Source organism: Antedon mediterranea, chromosome 10 (genome assembly GCF_964355755.1).
Source record: "Antedon mediterranea chromosome 10, ecAntMedi1.1, whole genome shotgun sequence".
Taxonomy (NCBI): domain Eukaryota; kingdom Metazoa; phylum Echinodermata; class Crinoidea; order Comatulida; family Antedonidae; genus Antedon; species Antedon mediterranea.
In genome coordinates, this window is record NC_092679.1 from 19,264,443 (window position 1) to 19,284,938 (window position 20,496).

The following is a 20,496-nucleotide window of genomic DNA, read 5'->3' on the forward strand; positions in this document are numbered from 1 at the left end:
CATTGTTCCACAATCCACAGACCAAGAAACATACAGCCTGTATTAAAGCATTTTGGTTTTATGTGTTCCTTTAACATCCAACAATAATTAGCTAGGTGTCAAACTTTAATTATATCTGTTTGGTCAATTATCACTGACCAGTCCTGAAGATCAAGAAGGCAAAATGAGCCGCCAGTCAAGGCTCAGATGTGGACCAAAGAGTCCCTGAGTTGGCTCTCAGACAAATTGAATTATAAGATGGCGTATGCTCTATATTATTATCTGATTGGTTTCCATATGTGATGTTTTCCATTTGGTATTTTGGGACGAAATCAAATTTAAATTTGGAGCATCTCTTTCTCCTAATGTTGCCAGATTTAATTACACTTCTATACTTATATTCTATTAAAATATTTCTGTATTTAGAGTAATGTTAACAGGTTTAATTTCTATATTATAATCACACATATTACCGTAGAGTATTTGGATTATTTTTACCTTATTCTTTCAACTATATTAATATATGTATTTTTTGTCTCATTCTGCCCTGCACATGCTTGATCCTCCAAGCTGACGTGGGATGTATGTAACAATGTATTTAACAAAAAATTAAGAATGATTTGGGAGATGCTGTATCTTCCAATTATAAATTTGTTCAAGGTTTTTTTAACTAGCATTAATGTCAGATCCATTCATAGAAGAAAATCTATCTGACGGATAGATTGGACCAGAGATCACCTGACCACTTTTAAGTTTGAATTGAAATATTTTTTTTGGTAATACAATACTGTACAGTAAATACTATCATAATATACGATATATTTTTAGTTGCGTTTCTATAATTTTAAATTCGGAAAGGTTGCAAATAGGCCTAGATGCAAATTGCCACTGTTACAAAAAGTGAAACATCAATAAAATAACAGTATTTGTGGTCTGTAAAGTCCATATAAAGGATACAATATACCTGCTACAGACTGTTTGGCGTGTTGGCTGGTCCGCCTCTGCAAATTCCCTTGCGTAATTATTTAATCATTGTTACAATATCTATTGATTTTCTTACAACAAACAAGTCATTTTCGTCATGATCAAGATAATCTAGAAATTAAATCCTATGTTTTGTAACCCTTTGAACCATTTAGTCCCAAAGGGATGCAACTGTATACCATGTACAAACACAAATTAAGATTTTAAATGCTTATTTTTATCAGTGGTATTTAGGTAGGTATGTCTTTGGATTTTACCGATTTCTAAAACTGCGATTCATCTCAATAATTATGATGGTTTTTCATTTAAAAACATCATTAAAAACAACATTACATTTAATAAAATCATCAAAGTAAATGTTAATATTGTCTTACCAATTCTTGGAAATTATCCCAGAATTAATTAAAGTCATACTTAGTAAGATAAAGCACTTTATAGAAATAGTTCACTGTCCTTTGACAGTGCCTCCCATGTGGTCAAACGATGAAAGAAAAACCGAAATAGATGGCGCCTCTATTCCAAGTCTTTCAGATGACATGACAATTTAGCATTGTTTGGAGACGCGCCAACGAGGGCGGCTATCAACGGCACTTAACATTCGTCATTGTATTACTTTTTCTTTGCTTTGTACTGGCAGAGCTGTAACCAAAATATGCAGCATAAGCATGACTTTATAATATAGGTAAATTGATGCATGCTGTGTGGATGGTGAAATGGTGTTTGGTGCAATGCTGTGCTATTGAATGCGGCCATAGCCTGAAATATGAAATGTGTAAAAAACAAACAATGATTTGACATTGGTTAATAGTGTCAGACTCTGCCTTGGTAATGATTTTGAGAGGCTAATTGGGCATCTTATGTTACAGATCCTGGCAATTACCTCCTACCGTTTCAGTTAAAATTAATCATTTTGATGTAGCCAGTTATTGTATCGTCAATTTCATTTATATTCAATTTAAAGTTATAATACTTGATAGAAAGGTAGTCTACCTTAAAATTTGAATTATTTTTTTCAAATTTTATTTTGTGAAGGTCTCTTTTGTTTTAAGGATTATTATCATATCAAATTTTTTAATTTTAAAAATAAGTTTGTCAATCAATCAATCAATCAATAATTATGCTCTTATCATAATATTAAATGAAATTAAGAATGACAATTTATCCATATTATTATTATTATATTTATTTTAATATATTTCACAACTTACACAGTAAAACCATTCCTTTAGGCCATTCCTATTCAGGGGACATCCCATGAAGATAGGGGAAACAATGGTATGTTTTAACACTGGCAACAATTCTATTGGACTCATTTGTTTGGTCCTATTAAGGAGTCCCTTTAATAGGTGTTATACTGTAGTTGTAGTAAATTTGTGTATAAAAAAAAAAGAAGGCTAGTCTGTCTTAAGATTTTATATAAATTTAATAGGTCTATGATCGCGAGATCAGATCTAGACTAAGAAAGAAATCAGAATTATTACAAAATATGTACTGATCTGTTAATAATTCCTAAATCAGGAAGATCAAGGTTAAAGGTATGTATTTTGTAGATAAAAATAAATATAAAAATTATGAAAACAATCTGGTGTTTTTTTCCATTTAGTTATTTCTATAAATACATAAAAAATATTATGCAAGATGATTTTATTTTTAAACATAAAAATAGCAAACATCATAATAAATTGATTAGTCAGAATATAAGATATGATCTGATTTTTTTTTATAATTAGTAACAAATATCTAAATAAAAAATAGTGGCTAAGAAAAAGAGGAAATTTAAAACAGGAAGCTGTAAATAATGATTATTGTTTCATTGATTAATTTTTAGTTTTAGTTTAGATGTCATTTAATTTTATATAACACAAATGTCTCTATGCACTCGCTTTGCAAACAAGTCAAATTAACAAACACATAAAAAAGACTAATAATAATCCACGTAACAATTGAGTTGTTGTTCCCTCTCTACAGTATATCTGAATGTAGCTCAGACAATTTTTTGTTCCCTTATCAATTATCTGAAATGTTAAAATTAACACACACACAAAAAGACTATAAGGCACGTAAAAATATGAGTTGTTTTTCCCTTCCTACATCCGAATGTAGCTCAGACAATTTTTTGTTCTCTTACCAATTATATCTGTAACGGCAAAATTAACAGGGAAAGTCCCATATCAAAGCTATTTGTATAGAAATCATACTCGGATTTTGTGTATGTAGTAATTTACAAGAATTTGAATAAATTCAACAAGGAAACTGACACACAAAACATAACATTCACAACATTTTATTCCTCCAGTGGTTTACAAAAAAAAAACTTTCCTTCCTCCAATTTTCTTCTTTTTTAAAGTAACATCAACATTTTTTTATTATGTGGCCTTACAGATTTATATGATTAAATAAAAACGGGATGCAAAAAATAAGTAATGAGTATTGTATGTTCATCAAGTTAATCTAAGGATTATATACTGTTCTTTCTGACAAGGATACTACTATAGTAAATTATCTTTCCACCTTCCCCAATTATTGCTTTAGGGCGCTGGATACTCTAAAACCTATTATCCACTATAATCATACCCTGTCAACTCCTACTAAAGCTGCCGAAGGTGTTACTAAACTTGCACAGTGGAAGGCTTACAGACGCCCTAAGAGAAACCTACATATAAAAGCTCATAGATCACCATTTGATGATTGTGCAGCATTGACAGATGCCTCGATTTTTAAAACATTCACTGCTCGTTAAATACTATAACTGATTTTGTTCATTGTTTTTGTTTTAGATTTTTTACATCTAAGAATATTTGAGTAATAATGCCTTTGGTCGATCACATTAATCAGTTTGTTTTACAAAATTAATTTGACAATACAGCAAATTTGTCATCCTTTATTTACATAAAAGCAATGAGTTACACATAACATTTAAAGTTAAGAATGTTTAATATTAGAACATATTTGAGAGATAGATGTAGGATTTTCCATCCATACTAGCTACTACTAGCACTATAGAATACATAATTTCTATGTATTATCTACGAAACTAACATTTCGATCATATTTATAATAAACTTTGAAACCATCACTGCTTTTTGCTGAATTTTATTTATTTGTTTTTATGTATTTTCCTCAAAACATAAAAAATGAAGATTAATAAAATCAGAATTTGAATAGGGCATTTTGTTGTTTTAATTAATTTAATCACTTCCAAAGTTCCATAGAAAAAAAAATAAACAAAAAATGTTCACTTATGAAAAGTGGTTAATTTCAAACAAAAGCTGGCAGCCCATTTGACTATTTTTTTTTTGTGCTTTAAATTACAGTTTTTTCAGTTAAATCATTTTTTTCCTAATCCAATTTTTGGTCATTGAAAGTAAATAATTATTTTGTGACAATAAAATGGTATATTTAACAATAAAATTGTTTCCGTGGACAATATATCTAAAAAGAATTCAAATTTTCCAAGCCACATGACATAATATGAATCTTTGTCATACAAAAGAAATCCATTGATATCTTTTACAATGTATTCTTAAAATATCGTTAGTTGGAAGCTATGTGAAAGAAAACTTCTATATGAATGTCCATATTACGTCTAATTTGATCGACCTTTGAACTTATTAAGTGAAAGTTATTACCAAATAACTAATTGATTTAAAAATAGTTAATGAGGTGATTAAAACAAATTGAAGGAAGGTGATGTGAAAACAACACAAGAAAGTAGTTGATAGAGTCGCGGAGATGCCTTTGAGGGATAATAAATGCAGACAATGAGAAAAACGCGCATATTTATTAAGACGGTCGCGGACATTAAAATCTTTGTCTAACGGGAAAACAGGAAATTATAGGATTAAGAATCTTTGATGTTGCAACTTTTTATCCGATTTCAGTGACAGGCCAAACGAAAGATATTTACGATTGGGTGTTTGTGATTACGACGCAAAAGCCGAGGAATTGCTTGACACAACAAATATAAGTCGGTATGTCTACCAAAGAGGCTTTTAATTCCATCGGCCAAAGTCTGAAATCCCTGTGGAGACATCAAACCTTATAGGCTAGGCTTTAAGCCGCAAATAAAATGCGTCTGCAAATTAGTCCTGTTTAGACCTTATTTGGAGAGATATTACCACAGGGTGTGGATGGAATCGGGGCTAGGCTCAAGTATGTTGGTTATACAGATGGTACTATTGCAGATGGGAAGATAAGCTTCTTCGGATGAGTGTAACGACAACATGTGGCATTTCTGACCGCCATGTGTTCACAGATATCCTAGTCATTAATCTATAGTAGACAATGTCCCAGCATGATACAGATATTTCCTCATGCCTTATGTATTAGTATCGCAAACAATAACCAGAGGCCTACGTAGTTAATCACATAGTAAAAAAACACACACAGGATAAATAAGTGTAGATTACATATCAATTATCCCTTTAGGGCTTCACATAGAGGGCGCTATTGTGCCTCTTACATAGTATCGCAACCAATAGCCAGAAGCCATACAATAATATGTAAACATGAACAGGATTATCCCCTGGTAGGCTTAACTAAGCCAGACAGGTCAGTGGGTGGAGAGCAGGATAAATTCACCCCAAAACTGGTGCTCCAAATTATGGGGTTGGGTGTGAGGCCGCCTTATCACCCTTTAAAAAGACTCGTCACAGAAAGAAACCGAAATAAAAATTCTTCTTTTTTTCCATTATTAAGATTGATTGATGATTTTAAAAAAATGTTCTAATTTCGACAAAAAAGTAATATTAAAAACAAAGCCGTAAGACAAACATGACTAAAGGTTAAAATAAGCAATAAAGTTAATGGGACATGACTGAGGAGGCAAGGCTGTCGGCCTCTGGTGTTTTCTACCTTAGATCATTACTGAAATCTTAAATTAATGTATAATTTGACAACTAATGTAAACAATCAAAAACACTATGAATGTTTTTTAAAATTTTAGTTTATGAATATTAATCATCATGTGTTCCCGATTTTTCTCTCAAATACGATTATCAAATTCTAAACAATTGCCGCAAAATATCACATTATTAACATTGATTGTCTGCCCACGTAATTCTACCTACTCTACAAATGAGGTGGATGCAGAAATTATTCAAATTCCAAAGACTTAACTGATTTAAATATGAAATTGATAAAAAATAGAGCAAGATTTAGATTTACAGATAAAAAGGTCACTTGAAAAGGAATGAATGCAATGGAGTACAGTCCACTTCCCTAATACTGGACGTCTGGTTTTTCATGAAATTCTGGTATTTCGAATGCGTTTTAATGGTTAAAAAGAATTTGGGACCTTTGGGACCCCAAAGAGAACTGATTTGCAGAGGGTCTGGTATTAAAAGAGTCGATTAACATTAAAGAATTTTAAGAAGGGTGTAAAACTGATAGAAAATACTATCATTCCAAGCACATAATTCTTTATGCTAAATGATTTCATAATGCATCAAAATGAAAAAGAGGGAGAGCTAAAATCAGTGTGGAGGAAAATTGTTTGAACAAACCTGAAGAAAGAAAAACGTCACTTTGGGAAGAATAGAACAGCCAAAGACAGAGTAGATAGAGCATTTTGTTGTAGCCAGCCGGAATGAAGAGGATAACTTAACCTAATGTATTCATATGGTATTTTTACACTCACCTCATCAAATTTCTTTATATAGTATCTGACAATATAATGCAACAATGTTTCCTTATCCTCCTAGAAAAAAAATGATTAAAAATGTATTATTCTTTTAATAACTTAGTACAGTTTTTTAATAAGGAACGCCCCTTGATAAGGTGAACTCTTGAAAAGAAGTCCTTCCGTAAGGTGGTCCTTTATTAGAGTATTAGAGTATTCACAGAGTGTCGTCTGTTGGGAATATGTCTCTTAAAAAGTTTAACCCTCTAAAAAGTGGTCCTTCGATATAGGAGTTTCTTTTAATCGTGGTACTTCAACAAACAACAAACAAACAAACATTGTATTGATTCGTATGTTAAATTTATTATGACAAAGATTTCCAATTGGACATAAGCCAATACAATTAGGTATCATGTTATTAGATTAAAACAAAAGATCTATCTATAGAGTAAAGTATAATATGATCCAACTCTTAATTTAATAATATAAAAGAAAAAAGATGTTTAAACTTTAAAAGATAAAAATAGAACAAAAGATAGTATTGTATAAAGCAGAATAATAAAGAACATGTTTAAACTAATTTTATTCAGATGAATGATATTGCATTTTCTTTTTTGTCAGTCAGTCAAATATATTTCTACAAAATATGCTACAATTTCTGAAAATAAACCATTTTGAATTACGGTAAATCCAAGTTTCCTGAAATTCTAAATTTTATCCTAATTAAATTAAAAGAAAAATAAGTTTTTCATTTAATAAATATATCTAGAAATGTTTACGGTTTTCAGAGTAACATATTTGACTGCAAACTATGTATTTTTTTAATTTGTTTGTCAGACTACAAAGTAATACTCATGTAGATTAATTTTTGTCAAACTTAGAGGGCGCTATATAACTTAAAATCATGCACTAAACTAATCACTTAAATGTTGATAACATTAATTAGAGCAAGAAAGTATGCTTTTTTGTCTCTTTTTGCAGTAGAAGTGCGGAGTATTCAGTGTGTTGTATTTGTGGGGAAATTGCTTACATATCTGCTTGTATTTAAGTATTCCTATTAAATATCTTATACTTCTGTAATAACTTATAACAAAACGATAAATACTTACTGAGCTTTTAACATCTTTTAATTTTGGTAATATTTCCAAGCCAAACCCATCTGCTTGTCCTCGAGTTCTGTTACCTACAAGAAAAAAGAATTTTAATATAATGTTTAACAAATAAAATCAAATCTCTCTCGCTCTCAAGAACTTTTTAAAAGAATGTAATTCAATTCAATTTCTTTATTGCTGCAAATGCCATCAAGGGCTAATATCCGCATAAACATACTGCATCATACAAACATAATTATACATATTTACATTTAAAATTTAAACACATAAAAATTATAGTCATTGAAATATGCTTAGAAAGAGTAGCAGTATGTCTTCCCATGAAATTGGGTCATTTGGAAGGAGAGTTGGTCGAGTGGGTAATGAGCTCTTATACAAGTACCAAAAGGGAGAGTTGGTCTAGTGGGTAATGAGCTCCTATACAAGTACCAAAAGGGAGAGTTGGTCTAGTGGGTAATGAGCTCTTATACAAGTACCAAAAGTGAGAGTTGGTCTAGTGGGTAATGAGCTCTTATACAAGTACCAAAAGGGAGAGTTGGTCTAGTGGGTAATGAGCTCCTATACAAGTACCAAAAGGGAGAGTTGGTCTAGTGGGTAATAAGCTCTTATACAAGTACCAAAAGGGAGAGTTGGTCTAGTGGGTAATAAGCTCTTATACAAGTACCAAAAGTGAGAGTTGGTCTAGTGGGTAATAAGCTCTTATACAAGTACCAAAAGGGAGAGTTGGTCTAGTGGGTAATAAGCTCTTATACAAGTACCAAAAGGGAGAGTTGGTCTAGTGGGTAATGAGCTCTTATACAAGTACCAAAAGTGAGAGTTGGTCTAGTGGGTAATGAGCTCTTATACAAGTACCAAAAGGGAGAGTTGGTCTAGTGGGTAATGAGCTCCTATACAAGTACCAAAAGTGAGAGTTGGTCTAGTGGGTAATGAGCTCTTATACAAGTACCAAAAGGGAGAGTTGGTCTAGTGGGTAATGAGCTCCTATACAAGTACCAAAAGGGAGAGTTGGTCTAGTGGGTAATAAGCTCTTATACAAGTACCAAAAGGGAGAGTTGGTCTAGTGGGTAATGAGCTCTTATACAAGTACCAAAAGTGAGAGTTGGTCTAGTGGGTAATGAGCTCTTATACAAGTACCAAAAGGGAGAGTTGGTCTAGTGGGTAATGAGCTCCTATACAAGTACCAAAAGGGAGAGTTGGTCTAGTGGGTAATAAGCTCTTATACAAGTACCAAAAGGGAGAGTTGGTCTAGTGGGTAATGAGCTCTTATACAAGTACCAAAAGGGAGAGTTGGTCTAGTGGGTAATGAGCTCCTATACAAGTACCAAAAGGGAGAGTTGGTCTAGTGGGTAATGAGCTCCTATACAAGTACCAAAAGGGAGAGTTGGTCTAGTGGGTAATGAGCTCTTATACAAGTACCAAAAGGGAGAGTTGGTCTAGTGGGTAATGAGCTCCTATACAAGTACCAAAAGGGAGAGTTGGTCTAGTGGGTAATGAGCTCTTATACAAGTACCAAAAGGGAGAGTTGGTCTAGTGGGTAATGAGCTCTTATACAAGTACCAAAAGTGAGAGTTGGTCTAGTGGGTAATAAGCTCTTATACAAGTACCAAAAGTGAGAGTTGGTCTAGTGGGTAATGAGCTCTTATACAAGTACCAAAAGGGAGAGTTGGTCTAGTGGGTAATGAGCTCTTATACAAGTACCAAAAGGGAGAGTTGGTCTAGTGGGTAATGAGCTCTTATACAAGTACCAAAAGGGAGAGTTGGTCTAGTGGGTAATGAGCTCTTATACAAGTACCAAAAGGGAGAGTTGGTCTAGTGGGTAATGAGCTCTTATACAAGTACCAAAAGGGAGAGTTGGTCTAGTGGGTAATGAGCTCCTATACAAGTACCAAAAGTGAGAGTTGGTCTAGTGGGTAATGAGCTCCTATACAAGTACCAAAAGTGAGAGTTGGTCTAGTGGGTAATGAGCTCCTATACAAGTACCAAAAGGGAGAGTTGGTCTAGTGGGTAATGAGCTCTTATATAAGTACCAAAAGGGCGAGTTGGTCTAGTGGGTAATGAGCTCTTATACAAGTACCAAAAGGGAGAGTTGGTCTAGTGGGTAATGAGCTCTTATACAAGTACCAAAAGTGAGAGTTGGTCTAGTGGGTAATGAGCTCTTATACAAGTACCAAAAGGGAGAGTTGGTCTAGTGGGTAATGAGCTCTTATACAAGTACCAAAAGGGAGAGTTGGTCTAGTGGGTAATGAGCTCTTATACAAGTACCAAAAGGGAGAGTTGGTCTAGTGGGTAATGAGCTCTTATACAAGTACCAAAAGGGAGAGTTGGTCTAGTGGGTAATGAGCTCTTATATAAGTACCAAAAGGGCGAGTTGGTCTAGTGGGTAATGAGCTCTTATACAAGTACCAAAAGGGAGAGTTGGTCTAGTGGGTAATGAGCTCCTATACAAGTACCAAAAGGGAGAGTTGGTCTAGTGGGTAATGAGCTCTTATACAAGTACCAAAAGTGAGAGTTGGTCTAGTGGGTAATGAGCTCTTATACAAGTACCAAAAGGGAGAGTTGGTCTAGTGGGTAATGAGCTCTTATACAAGTACCAAAAGTGACAAAATAATTGAGTCATTTGGAAGGAGAGTTGTTCTAGTGGGTAATGAGCTCTTATACAAGTACCAAAAGTGACAAAATAATTAGTGTACCTCCGTTCATGTAGTTTCCAAAGGTCAATATAATTCCACAAATTGTTTCAACTTCTGGACTATGTAAAAGCATCTACAAATAAAAAAAGATGCATTATAAGTGTTACTACAATTGCTGCAGTAAATTTATCACTACAGAACAATGTATATTAGACTAAAGCTCTGTCCACACTATCAAACTTTATGTGATGTGCCTATATACGGACAGGATGATATTGATGATACCATATTTGAGCATATCACTACCATATTTGGGCACACATTTTTGTCAAACTAGTTTGATAGACAGAGCTTTAGAATCAAATAATCATATGGGAATAAAAATCAAATGTAAACAAAAGTAACACATTTTTACACAGTAGAAGGACTTTGGATGCTTTCATTTGGAAATGGTACTGTAGATGACGGAAAAACATTAGATCTACAAAATACAGTTCAAATAATAAACAGAATGGGGTATACGTGTGCCCAAATATGGTAGTGATATGCCTAAATATAGTAGTGATTTTGAGATCATCCTGTCCATATATGGGCAGATCACATTTTTTTTTCACATTAAGTTTGATAGTGTAGATAGAGCTTTAGACAGGATTTGAACCCCGGATCCTCTATAATACATACCTTTGAAACTTCATGGAGGTTCTTAACCCTGGATGCTATATCTTGCAGACTGTCTTTAAATATCTCCTGGTAGGTTAAACAATACACACGATCCTCAAAACTTGGAATTTGCGATAGTTCATATAAAAATCTGAAAGAAAGCACATAAAATAATCCCAAGAACATGATGTATCTATCTATCTAAAATGTTATTAGTCAGATGTTTGCCTTATTCTTGACCTAATACTACATATATATGATAATTAGGTCAAACTTATGTCCTTAAGATGGCTAAGCTGACGTTTATACCTCGAGTCCAGGATGGGGATGTGGCCTAGGACTATATGTCCAGGAATATTCCAATACATGTGTTATAGTAAATACTACTGCTGTACTACTACTATTAAAAGTTTCTTTTTCTTTTAAAACATACTGTTCTGGTTTGTCTAGTGATACATCTGGTTTCTTCTTGCAATGTTTTTGAATTAGTTTCAGCTCTTCTGGTTGTGGTCTCTGCAATTAAAACAAAATATATCATAGAAGAATACCTTTTTTACTTACTAACTAATAGAAGGGCTTATTTTACTTTGTTATATAGGGTTTACTTACCAGATCATAGAGGGCTGACTTACTAGTTTATAGAGGGCTTACTTACTAGTTTATAGAGGGCTTACTTACTAGCTCATAAAGGCTTACTTACTAGATCATAGAGAGCTTACTAAATACTAGATTATAGAAGGCTTACTTACTAGCTCATAGAGGGCTTCAAGGTTTTCAAGATCCAACACTGAAGAATCAAGGTTAAGAACAGCAGATTCTATGTCCGACATCTCCGCATGTAAGCTGGACATGAGGATACCAACGGCTTGGGATCGCTTACTGTCTAATAATTTGGCCACCTGAAAAAAGGGTCATCAGAAATTTTAAAAGAATATTTGTTATCAATAGAAAAGATTTGTTCAAACTTGCACAACCAATAAAATGAGAACCGGTTTAAAAAATGTAAAGCATTAATTGTATTATTATTGTTATTGTATTATTATCATATTTTTATGTGGCATTCAAACTTCTATACCTATGGGTCATGTTCAGTTCACACTGTCTGGCTAACGTTACTTAAACCAAAAATTCAATGATTTTTTCCCCAAATACACACAATAGAGTTGAAACGCACCTTAAGCTTCCATTTTAAACATTTAAGAATTGGTTTTGTTATATAATATTTTAAAAGTTCAAAAGTTTGTTTGTATAAGTTTGGAAGTATACATGCAATAAAAATGAATTTAATACAAACTGAAAACGTTTTAAAGGATTAAAAATATATAAAGCTATGTCTACACTATCAAACTAGTTTGACAAAAAATGTGTGATGTGTTCAAATATGGTAGTGATATGTTTAAATATGGTAGTGATATGTTCAAATATGGTAGTGATATGTTTAAATATGGTAGTGATATGTTTAAATATGGTAGTGATATGTTCAAATATGGTAGTGATATGTTTAAATATGGTAGTGATATGTTCAAATATGGTAGTGATATGTTTAAATATGGTAGTGATATGTTTAAATATGGTAGTGATATGTTCAAATATGGTAGTGATATGTTTAAATATGGTAGTGATATGTTTAAATATGGTAGTGATATGTTTAAATATGGTAGTGATATGTTCAAATATGGTAGTAAGTGATATGACATCATCCTGTCCATATATGGGCACATAATATTTTTTTTGTCAGATAAAGTTTGATATTGTAGACAGAGCTTAAGAAAGAAGAAATTACCAATTTAGAGCTTAAGAACGTTAATTAAAATAATGTATTTAGAAATTATTAATATTTGGAAATTATGATATCATTTTTCTTAAACAAACCTTCTTTGTCTTTTGTTTAGCTTCATATGTATCTGATAAAGCCTTCTTTTTCGTTAATAGTTTCTTACTGAATAGACCTTCAAATTCACTGGAGTCTATTTCTAAATCATCAAGCTTTTTCCACAAACATGTTTCTCTGAAGAAAAAAAACAAATTTGTAAATTTTATATTGGTTCAAAAACAAGTGAAATCATCCATTATATGAATTATTCATATATGCATGCAAACGGCAAATACTGTATTACCATGGACCTATAATAGGTCCATGGTATTACAAATATTTATCCACAATTTTGGCTTTCCACGGATTAGAATTTCTCAATTTTCTTTCAAATTAATAATAAACTACATGTATTTTTTTTTGTTATCTGTACAATGAATTCTTAGACTAAGGTTCTTTATTTGCTATGGATATTATGATTTAATTATTCAGAAATAAAAAGATGAATAAATGAATAAATACAAAAGTATACTTACAATGTAAATTTATTGACAGTTTTTAGTTTTTTAAGTTGAATTCTTGTCCAATACAATGGTTTCATAGGCACTGATGGTTCTACGATTTTCTTAAGCTTCTCTGAATCAGGAGTGACTGCCCCTCCTCCAGGAGGTGGTGGGGCACCAGGAGGGGGAGGTGCACCTGGAGGCAGAGGTACGCCAGGTGGTGGTGGTGGTGGTGGAGGTGCACCACCAGGTAATGGAGGAGGAGGTGGTACACCACCAGGTAGAGGAGGTGGCGGTGGCACTCCACCTGGGAGAGGCGGCGGTGGTGGAATTACTCCTCCTGGGGGTGCCGGAGGTGGGGGTGGTGGCGGTATAACAGACGTGGAGGGTGTAACAAATTGTGAGCTGTCTTGTTTTCCTTCAAACAGTTTAATATGATCGTCCATAGCGGTTCTGTCAATTCCAATAGTCTCTGTTTCGACGGCTTTGTCAACAAGTTCTACTTTCTTTTTTTGGTTAGATTTTGATTGGACTATTGCCAATTGTGAGCTAATTATCATCACATCCTCTTTTAATACGTTTATCTCTGATGTGTGCTCATCCCTAAGTAATGATACTGCATTATCCTGCTCTTCCTGAAATATAAATTACATTTAAAATAAATAGTATATAAATATAAATTGATAAGGCAAAGATTCAGTTTGATTTATTTATCATTATGATTTATATAGTGCCTTTCCATAATTTGATAATTTTAGGCTAAATCACTGTACAGTCAACCCAAACATATGAAAGACTTACTTGAAACTTAGAAAAAAGATGAGTTTCAAAATTTGTTTAAAGTATTCGTTCATGTACACTAATTCGAAAACTTTATGTGAAAAAAAATATGATTTGCCCATATATGGACATGATGATGTCATATCGCTACCGTATTTGCACATATCACTACCATATTTGGGCACATCACAATTTTTTTTGTCTAACTAGTTTGATAGTTTAGACAGAGCTTAACATAAAAGTATATTACATATTAGCTGTTCAGTTAAAGCCCAGCTGCTTGACTATAAATGTGGGGTTATTAAGAAATAAAATATATCTTACTCTAATTTGGTCAATAAGAATTTGGTGTTCTTTCTTTATCCCCATTATAATCTTCTGATGATCTGAAAAAAAATTTAATTAAAAATGTGAAACAAAGAAATTAATTATTAATCAGGAAAATATTTAGCTGCTAATAGGAAATAATAAAAGAACAAATACATGAAGCTGTAGCTTGGTTTCTAGCTTGTTTGCTTCCAATTCCAAGGTCTAGTGGCCGTATTCACTAATCACACTCAAGTGAGATATTTCCCTTAAATATTAAGTATTTCACTTAACTCAATAAATAATAAGATAGGAGATTTTTTTTTTAACTTTTAGATTAAGTATTTTCCTCATCCTAAGTGTGAATGGTGAATACGGCCACTGAGTTCAATCTGGCCCTGGTGTCTGGGTTGTAACACAAGGCTGTATCTACTCACTTAAGCTTTTATTTAGCTTAGCAAAACTCTGAAGTTTACACACACCGAGGCACAAACCATACCATATAAGTGCGAGTAGGTGGCCAAGCGCTTAAGACAGTGGAACCGTAATTACGTAGCCATAACATCGGCAATGGTTCGAGGCTCACTAGCTCCATGGTTTTGGTCTTCTCGGATAATGACTATAAACCAAGTTCCAGTGAAGAATCTAGCTTTAAAGAACCTAGTACATCTTTCAAGACCAGGATGGGGTGCTTACCCCGGTGTACTAGTTGACACATCCACTGTCATATGCAGACACTGATCATAACTGGGCCCTTGACTGAAGAGGTCACCCAGTATAAATAAATAATAAACTAAAATCTATCCATCCCATAACTTAATGTTGGATGTGTATAAAATTCAAAAAAATCTAACTTTACCTTTCTCAGAGTATTTCAATGAACCAGGGGCTGGTCTTGGTGGAGGCCAGACAGATGAAAGTTTGCCCGGTGCTAGATTCAGGGGTTGTGATGGACTCGTTACTTGAACACCATGGTTCCAACAGTACATAGCATCCAGCTGAAATGATTTTAACAATTTATATTGGCTTAATACGAATATTTATTATCATAAATGTGCAATATTGAATAATTATTATAAGTAAGTTTTAATCTTTTATCCAATTTTTATCTGAGAATTGAATTGTTTTTGTGTTGTTGCTGTGTTGGTGAAATATTTCTGTGTATTTTTACTGTTTTTTATATATTATATGCCAGTTTATATATTATATGCCAGTTTATATATTATATGCCAGTTTTCAAATAAAAATTCTGTTAATTTCATTTTAGTGGACAAATATAGATACTATGACAATGGCAACAACCTAAAAACCGTTTATAAGCCCACTCTGGGATATCTAAACACATTGCAAAGACTTTAAGTATAAACTGTATATCTCAAGTATATGCCCACTCTGGGATATCTAAACACATTGCAAAGACTTTAAGTATAAACTGTATATCTCAAGTATATGCCCACTCAGGCAGGAACCTAAAAGTGAACCTAATCACTATAACAAGAGTTCAGGTTCCGTACTCCCAAAGTAACAACAATGATATAAAATAAAAAACTATATAAAAATATTTAAATAACAAATAGACGAATCAACAGTGTCAATATAAAATAAACGGATAAAATACATAATAGTCGATTCAACAAAGTCAATATAAAACATGTGATTTAAGTGAATTTAAAAAGCCCATTCTGGGATATATGCCCACTCTGGGATATCTAAACACATTGCAAAGACTTTAAGTATAAACTGTATATCTCAAGTATATGGCCACTCTGGGATATCTAAACACATTGCAAAGACTTTAAGTATAAACTGTATATCTCAAGTATATGCCCACTCTGGGATATCTAAACACATCGCAAAGACTTTAAGTATAAACTGTATATCTCAAGTATATGCCCACTCTGGGATATCTAAACACATTGCAAAGACTTTAAGTATAAACTGTATATCTCAAGTATATGCCCACTCTGGGATATCTAAACACATTGCAAAAACTTTAAGTATAAACTGTATATCTCAAGTATATGCCCACTCTGGGATATCTAAACACATTGCAAAGACTTTAAGTATAAACTGTATATCTCAAGTATATGCCCACTCTGGGATATCTAAACACATTGCAAAGACTTTAAGTATAAACTGTATATCTCAAGTATATGCCCACTCTGGGATATCTAAACACATTGCAAAGACTTTAAGTATAAACTGTATATCTCAAGTATATGGCCACTCTGGGATATCTAAACACATTGCAAAGACTTTAAGTATAAACTGTATATCTCAAGTATATGCCCACTCTGGGATATCTAAACACATTGCAAAGACTTTAAGTATAAACTGTATATCTCAAGTACATGCCCACTCTGGGATATCTAAACACATTGCAAAGGCTTTAAGTATAAACTGTATATCTCAAGTATATGCCCACTCTGGGATATCTAAACACATTGCAAAGACTTTAAGTATAAACTGTATATCTCAAGTATATGGCCAGTTTGGGATATTTAAACACACTGTAAACAGGTAAAAAGCATGATTCCACTCCAGATCACTCCAGCAAACTTGTACTGAATGAATGTTTGCTAATAGTTTACAACATGCAGTTCCTTGGTATGTAAACTTAAAAACTTACACACACACACTATCCTCCACAACTTTTCCTGTAACTCTCTCACCTCCTCCCCCATTCCACCCTCCCATCCCCCTGGCCCATTACACCCACCCCCTCAACCCCCATATACAAATTTGATTTTTTTTCTTTGGAAGCGACATCATCATGGTTATTATTGTAAGAACATACAATAAAACCGGAAGATTTTGCTATTATTAAACTTGATGAATTCAAATGTACACAATCAAACTACTTCTTTAGCGGTGCAGTCAATTGTTGAAAACTATTTACTGTATATTCAGTATTGTATAGTGTTTGAATATGATGATCCTATGGTCTATTCCATTACCTGAACTACCTACATAATACATTGTTATGACTCAATGGATAAACATAGTTAGTTAATAGTTTAAATATCAATTTTGAATAAAGGGAGTGTAGGAGTGCAGTATTAAAGCATTAAGCCATTTACAAGCAGTTTGTCATTAGAATGGAGGCCTTAGATTTAAGCACTAAAATAATTGTTGAAATTCACAAAGATGAATCGCATTTGTGTACATGTCATGAACTGACAGGAGACGATGACAGATTACCTTACATTAAACAATCAGGAAGTTTAATCAACTCTGGACAAAACATTGGGTATGGAGAAATTAAAGAACAACCAACTGAAATGATCAAGCAACAAGTGGAAACATCAAGAAAAACGGAAACAAATCAATTGTTTACCTATCAACGTTCCACAACAGGCAAGAAAAAGATGGTCGCACTTGATCTACGTGTACACAGAAAGAACACGAAACCTGCATTTAAAATTCCACAAGAGAAATTTCAACAGAAGAAAGTTGTGATAGATGCTGTAAATGATGATCTAATGAATAAATCACTGCGAGAAAAGACTAAGAAAAACCAAGCAATACCGCAGCACGTTAAGAATCAACTGATTAATGCGTATGAGGACGTTAATATGCAGTATACGTGCATCGCTGACAAGTTGGGAATAAATAGATCTACAGCTGGAAGCATTATAAGACGATACAGAGTAAAGAACAAAATTGCTGTTAAGAAATGTCATCAATCGGTAACATTTACGAATGAACTGTTGTAGAGGATTGTTGTTGTTGTTCTGAGGGCCTCATGTATGTCAGCCATGTTGTTGTGAGTTACACTCATGATCCATGATTTAAAATAGGGGGTGGAGAGGATTGTTGTTGTTCTGAGGGCCTCATTTATGTCAGCCATGCTGTTTTGAGTTACACTTGTTCAAGAAATAACATAAATAATGCGTACATATCAATGTGGCATATGCTCACATCAAATTCAAAAGTGACATTTTTTACTCTGTAGCAGTAGCTATTAAAATTGTTTAGGGGGAGGGGGGATATTTTAAAATTGGGTGTAGGGTCTAAAAATGGCAAAATTTATGCCCTCATCCTTCCCTTTGATTCTGCCTTTGTAGTGTAAGACCCATCTTCCACCCCTTGCACCCAACATTGTTTTGGATTAATACTTAAGTATCAACATTTTGTTTGACCTGTTATCATTGTGGATAGAAGACTTTAAATTGTTGGGTTTTTACTTACATGACTTGTAATGATGTTTGTATTTTAATTTTAAGTTACCTAAAGCTCTGTCTACACTATCAAACTTTATGTGACAAAAAATGTTATGTGCCCATATATGGACATGATAATGTCATATCGGTACCATATTTGGGTATATCACTACCATATTTGGGAATATTACTACCATATTTGGGAATATCACTACCATATTTGGGTATATCACTACCATATTTGGGAATATCACTACCATATTTGGGTATATCACTACCATATACTGCACATCACACTTTTTTTTAAACATTTGTTCTGGTATTTGTATGCGTTTTGTTCTTACCCACCTTTTAATTGGCGAGTTCCTTTTTGCTGTTGGTTGGTTTTGGAAATAAAATAAAAATAACTAGTTTGATAGGGTGGACAGAGCTTAAGGTCCGATTGAGTGATTGAGCGACCCTCGTTGGATAACAATAGAGTAGTATATTATAGGCTAGATATTCAGGGATTTATGGGTGGTAGACATAAAAATAAGCTAATGGAAGATTGTACAATTTTAGACTATTTAAAAAACAATTTAGGCTGTTCTCTGCTTTCAAAAATACAACTACATCCTACCTGCAATTCATTTGTACCAATTTATAAATCCAATTAAACATTTAAAAAACTGTATAATTATTCGCAATGTCTATACTCTGTCCTTGATACTATACTACAAATGGGCCTGACTGCGAAACCAACAATGTGTGTACATTGTGTGAAACAAATCTGAGATTAAATTCATATTAATATTTTGCATTAATTAACTGTTGTTGTGTTATGTATTGTTATTGGGTGTGATGTTGCATGTGTCATTATTGATTGCTATTGGTACACTCCATTGATGACTAAAGCGTTTAACGTTACGCATGACTGACTTCTCCTGTTTGTGGTAGCGGGTAACGAAGCATGACTGACTTCTCGTGTTTGTGGTAGGAGGTAACGAAGCATTCCATCAACAGTATAAGTTCGAAAATGAGAATAATAAATTAATTACACAAACCAATAGTGGTGTTAATGGTCTGTAAGTCTTCCTTAGCTTTACCTGGATAAACCGACATAGGCCTTTCCCCTTCGAAGGTAGAACATAACTCAAAAAGAGTATGTATGGGCGTTGTCGCCAATCTGAGGACGTGGGACACAGATACCACTGTCTTGGAGGGAAATTTTTAAATTTTTTGTACTTTCAGTATGTTCTCCTCTCGAAGGGGAAAAGGCCTGTCGGTTTATCCAGGTAAAGTTAGTCACGAAATAGACTAAATAAAATACCGCTACAAATACAATAGAACTTCTATTTAGGAAAGATTTTCAGAACCCAACAAAGTTTCCCCTTATAGGAACTCCCTTTGAATAGGGATTGATCGTACCAATAAAATTGCGTTATTCACATGAATGCATTTCTTAATAGGGGTGTCTCCCCTGAATATTCGTGCATTTATTAAGAACATAAATAAATCAAATGAATGCAATAACCAACGACCTACAATTTAATTATTGTGCGCATGCAAGCAAGTTGGGACGTGCTGCTTCTCTCTAAACCTCAACGCAGGTTAGGGTATTTCTAGCTGAGGTGACAACAACAACAAATCGATTGACATGACCTAACCTATTCCTAAGGGTCGTTGCAATTTGAAAGTCTACTTTCGCATCCACATAGCAGTTATATCAATCAAAGCTCCCAGTATCCTAGAAAGGCTGGGCAACCTATTCTAGCTACTGGCTGCAGCTCTTTGTGCTACTGTACCAATTGTTACTCCTGGGTAGAAAACTTTCTTTACCATGAACATGGATACTCAAACCCACAATAAAATTGATGTAATATTCAAATAAAATAATACATGGCTGCCAGTAGTCTATTGCACTCTCTAAATACGAAAGAAGTAAACTATAAGTTAACTGAGACATG

The 20,496-nt window shown here is 33.4% G+C and overlaps 1 protein-coding gene across 2 annotated transcripts in view; it reads right to left on the reverse strand.

Moving 5' to 3' along the window:
• Positions 1-20,496, reverse strand: part of LOC140061166 (uncharacterized) — a 57,073-nt gene that overhangs the window by 17,306 nt on the left and 19,271 nt on the right. For both annotated transcript variants that reach the window (XM_072107646.1, XM_072107645.1), the window contains 10 exons: positions 15,247-15,385; positions 14,406-14,467; positions 13,335-13,936; positions 12,858-12,993; positions 11,735-11,884; positions 11,419-11,498; positions 11,007-11,136; positions 10,386-10,458; positions 7,693-7,766; positions 6,602-6,661 (listed from right to left, as the gene is read on the reverse strand). In XM_072107646.1, coding sequence (XP_071963747.1) covers positions 6,602-6,661; positions 7,693-7,766; positions 10,386-10,458; positions 11,007-11,136; positions 11,419-11,498; positions 11,735-11,884; positions 12,858-12,993; positions 13,335-13,936; positions 14,406-14,467; positions 15,247-15,385 — 1,506 coding nt within the window. The remainder of the gene's footprint in view (positions 1-6,601; positions 6,662-7,692; positions 7,767-10,385; positions 10,459-11,006; positions 11,137-11,418; positions 11,499-11,734; positions 11,885-12,857; positions 12,994-13,334; positions 13,937-14,405; positions 14,468-15,246; positions 15,386-20,496) is intronic.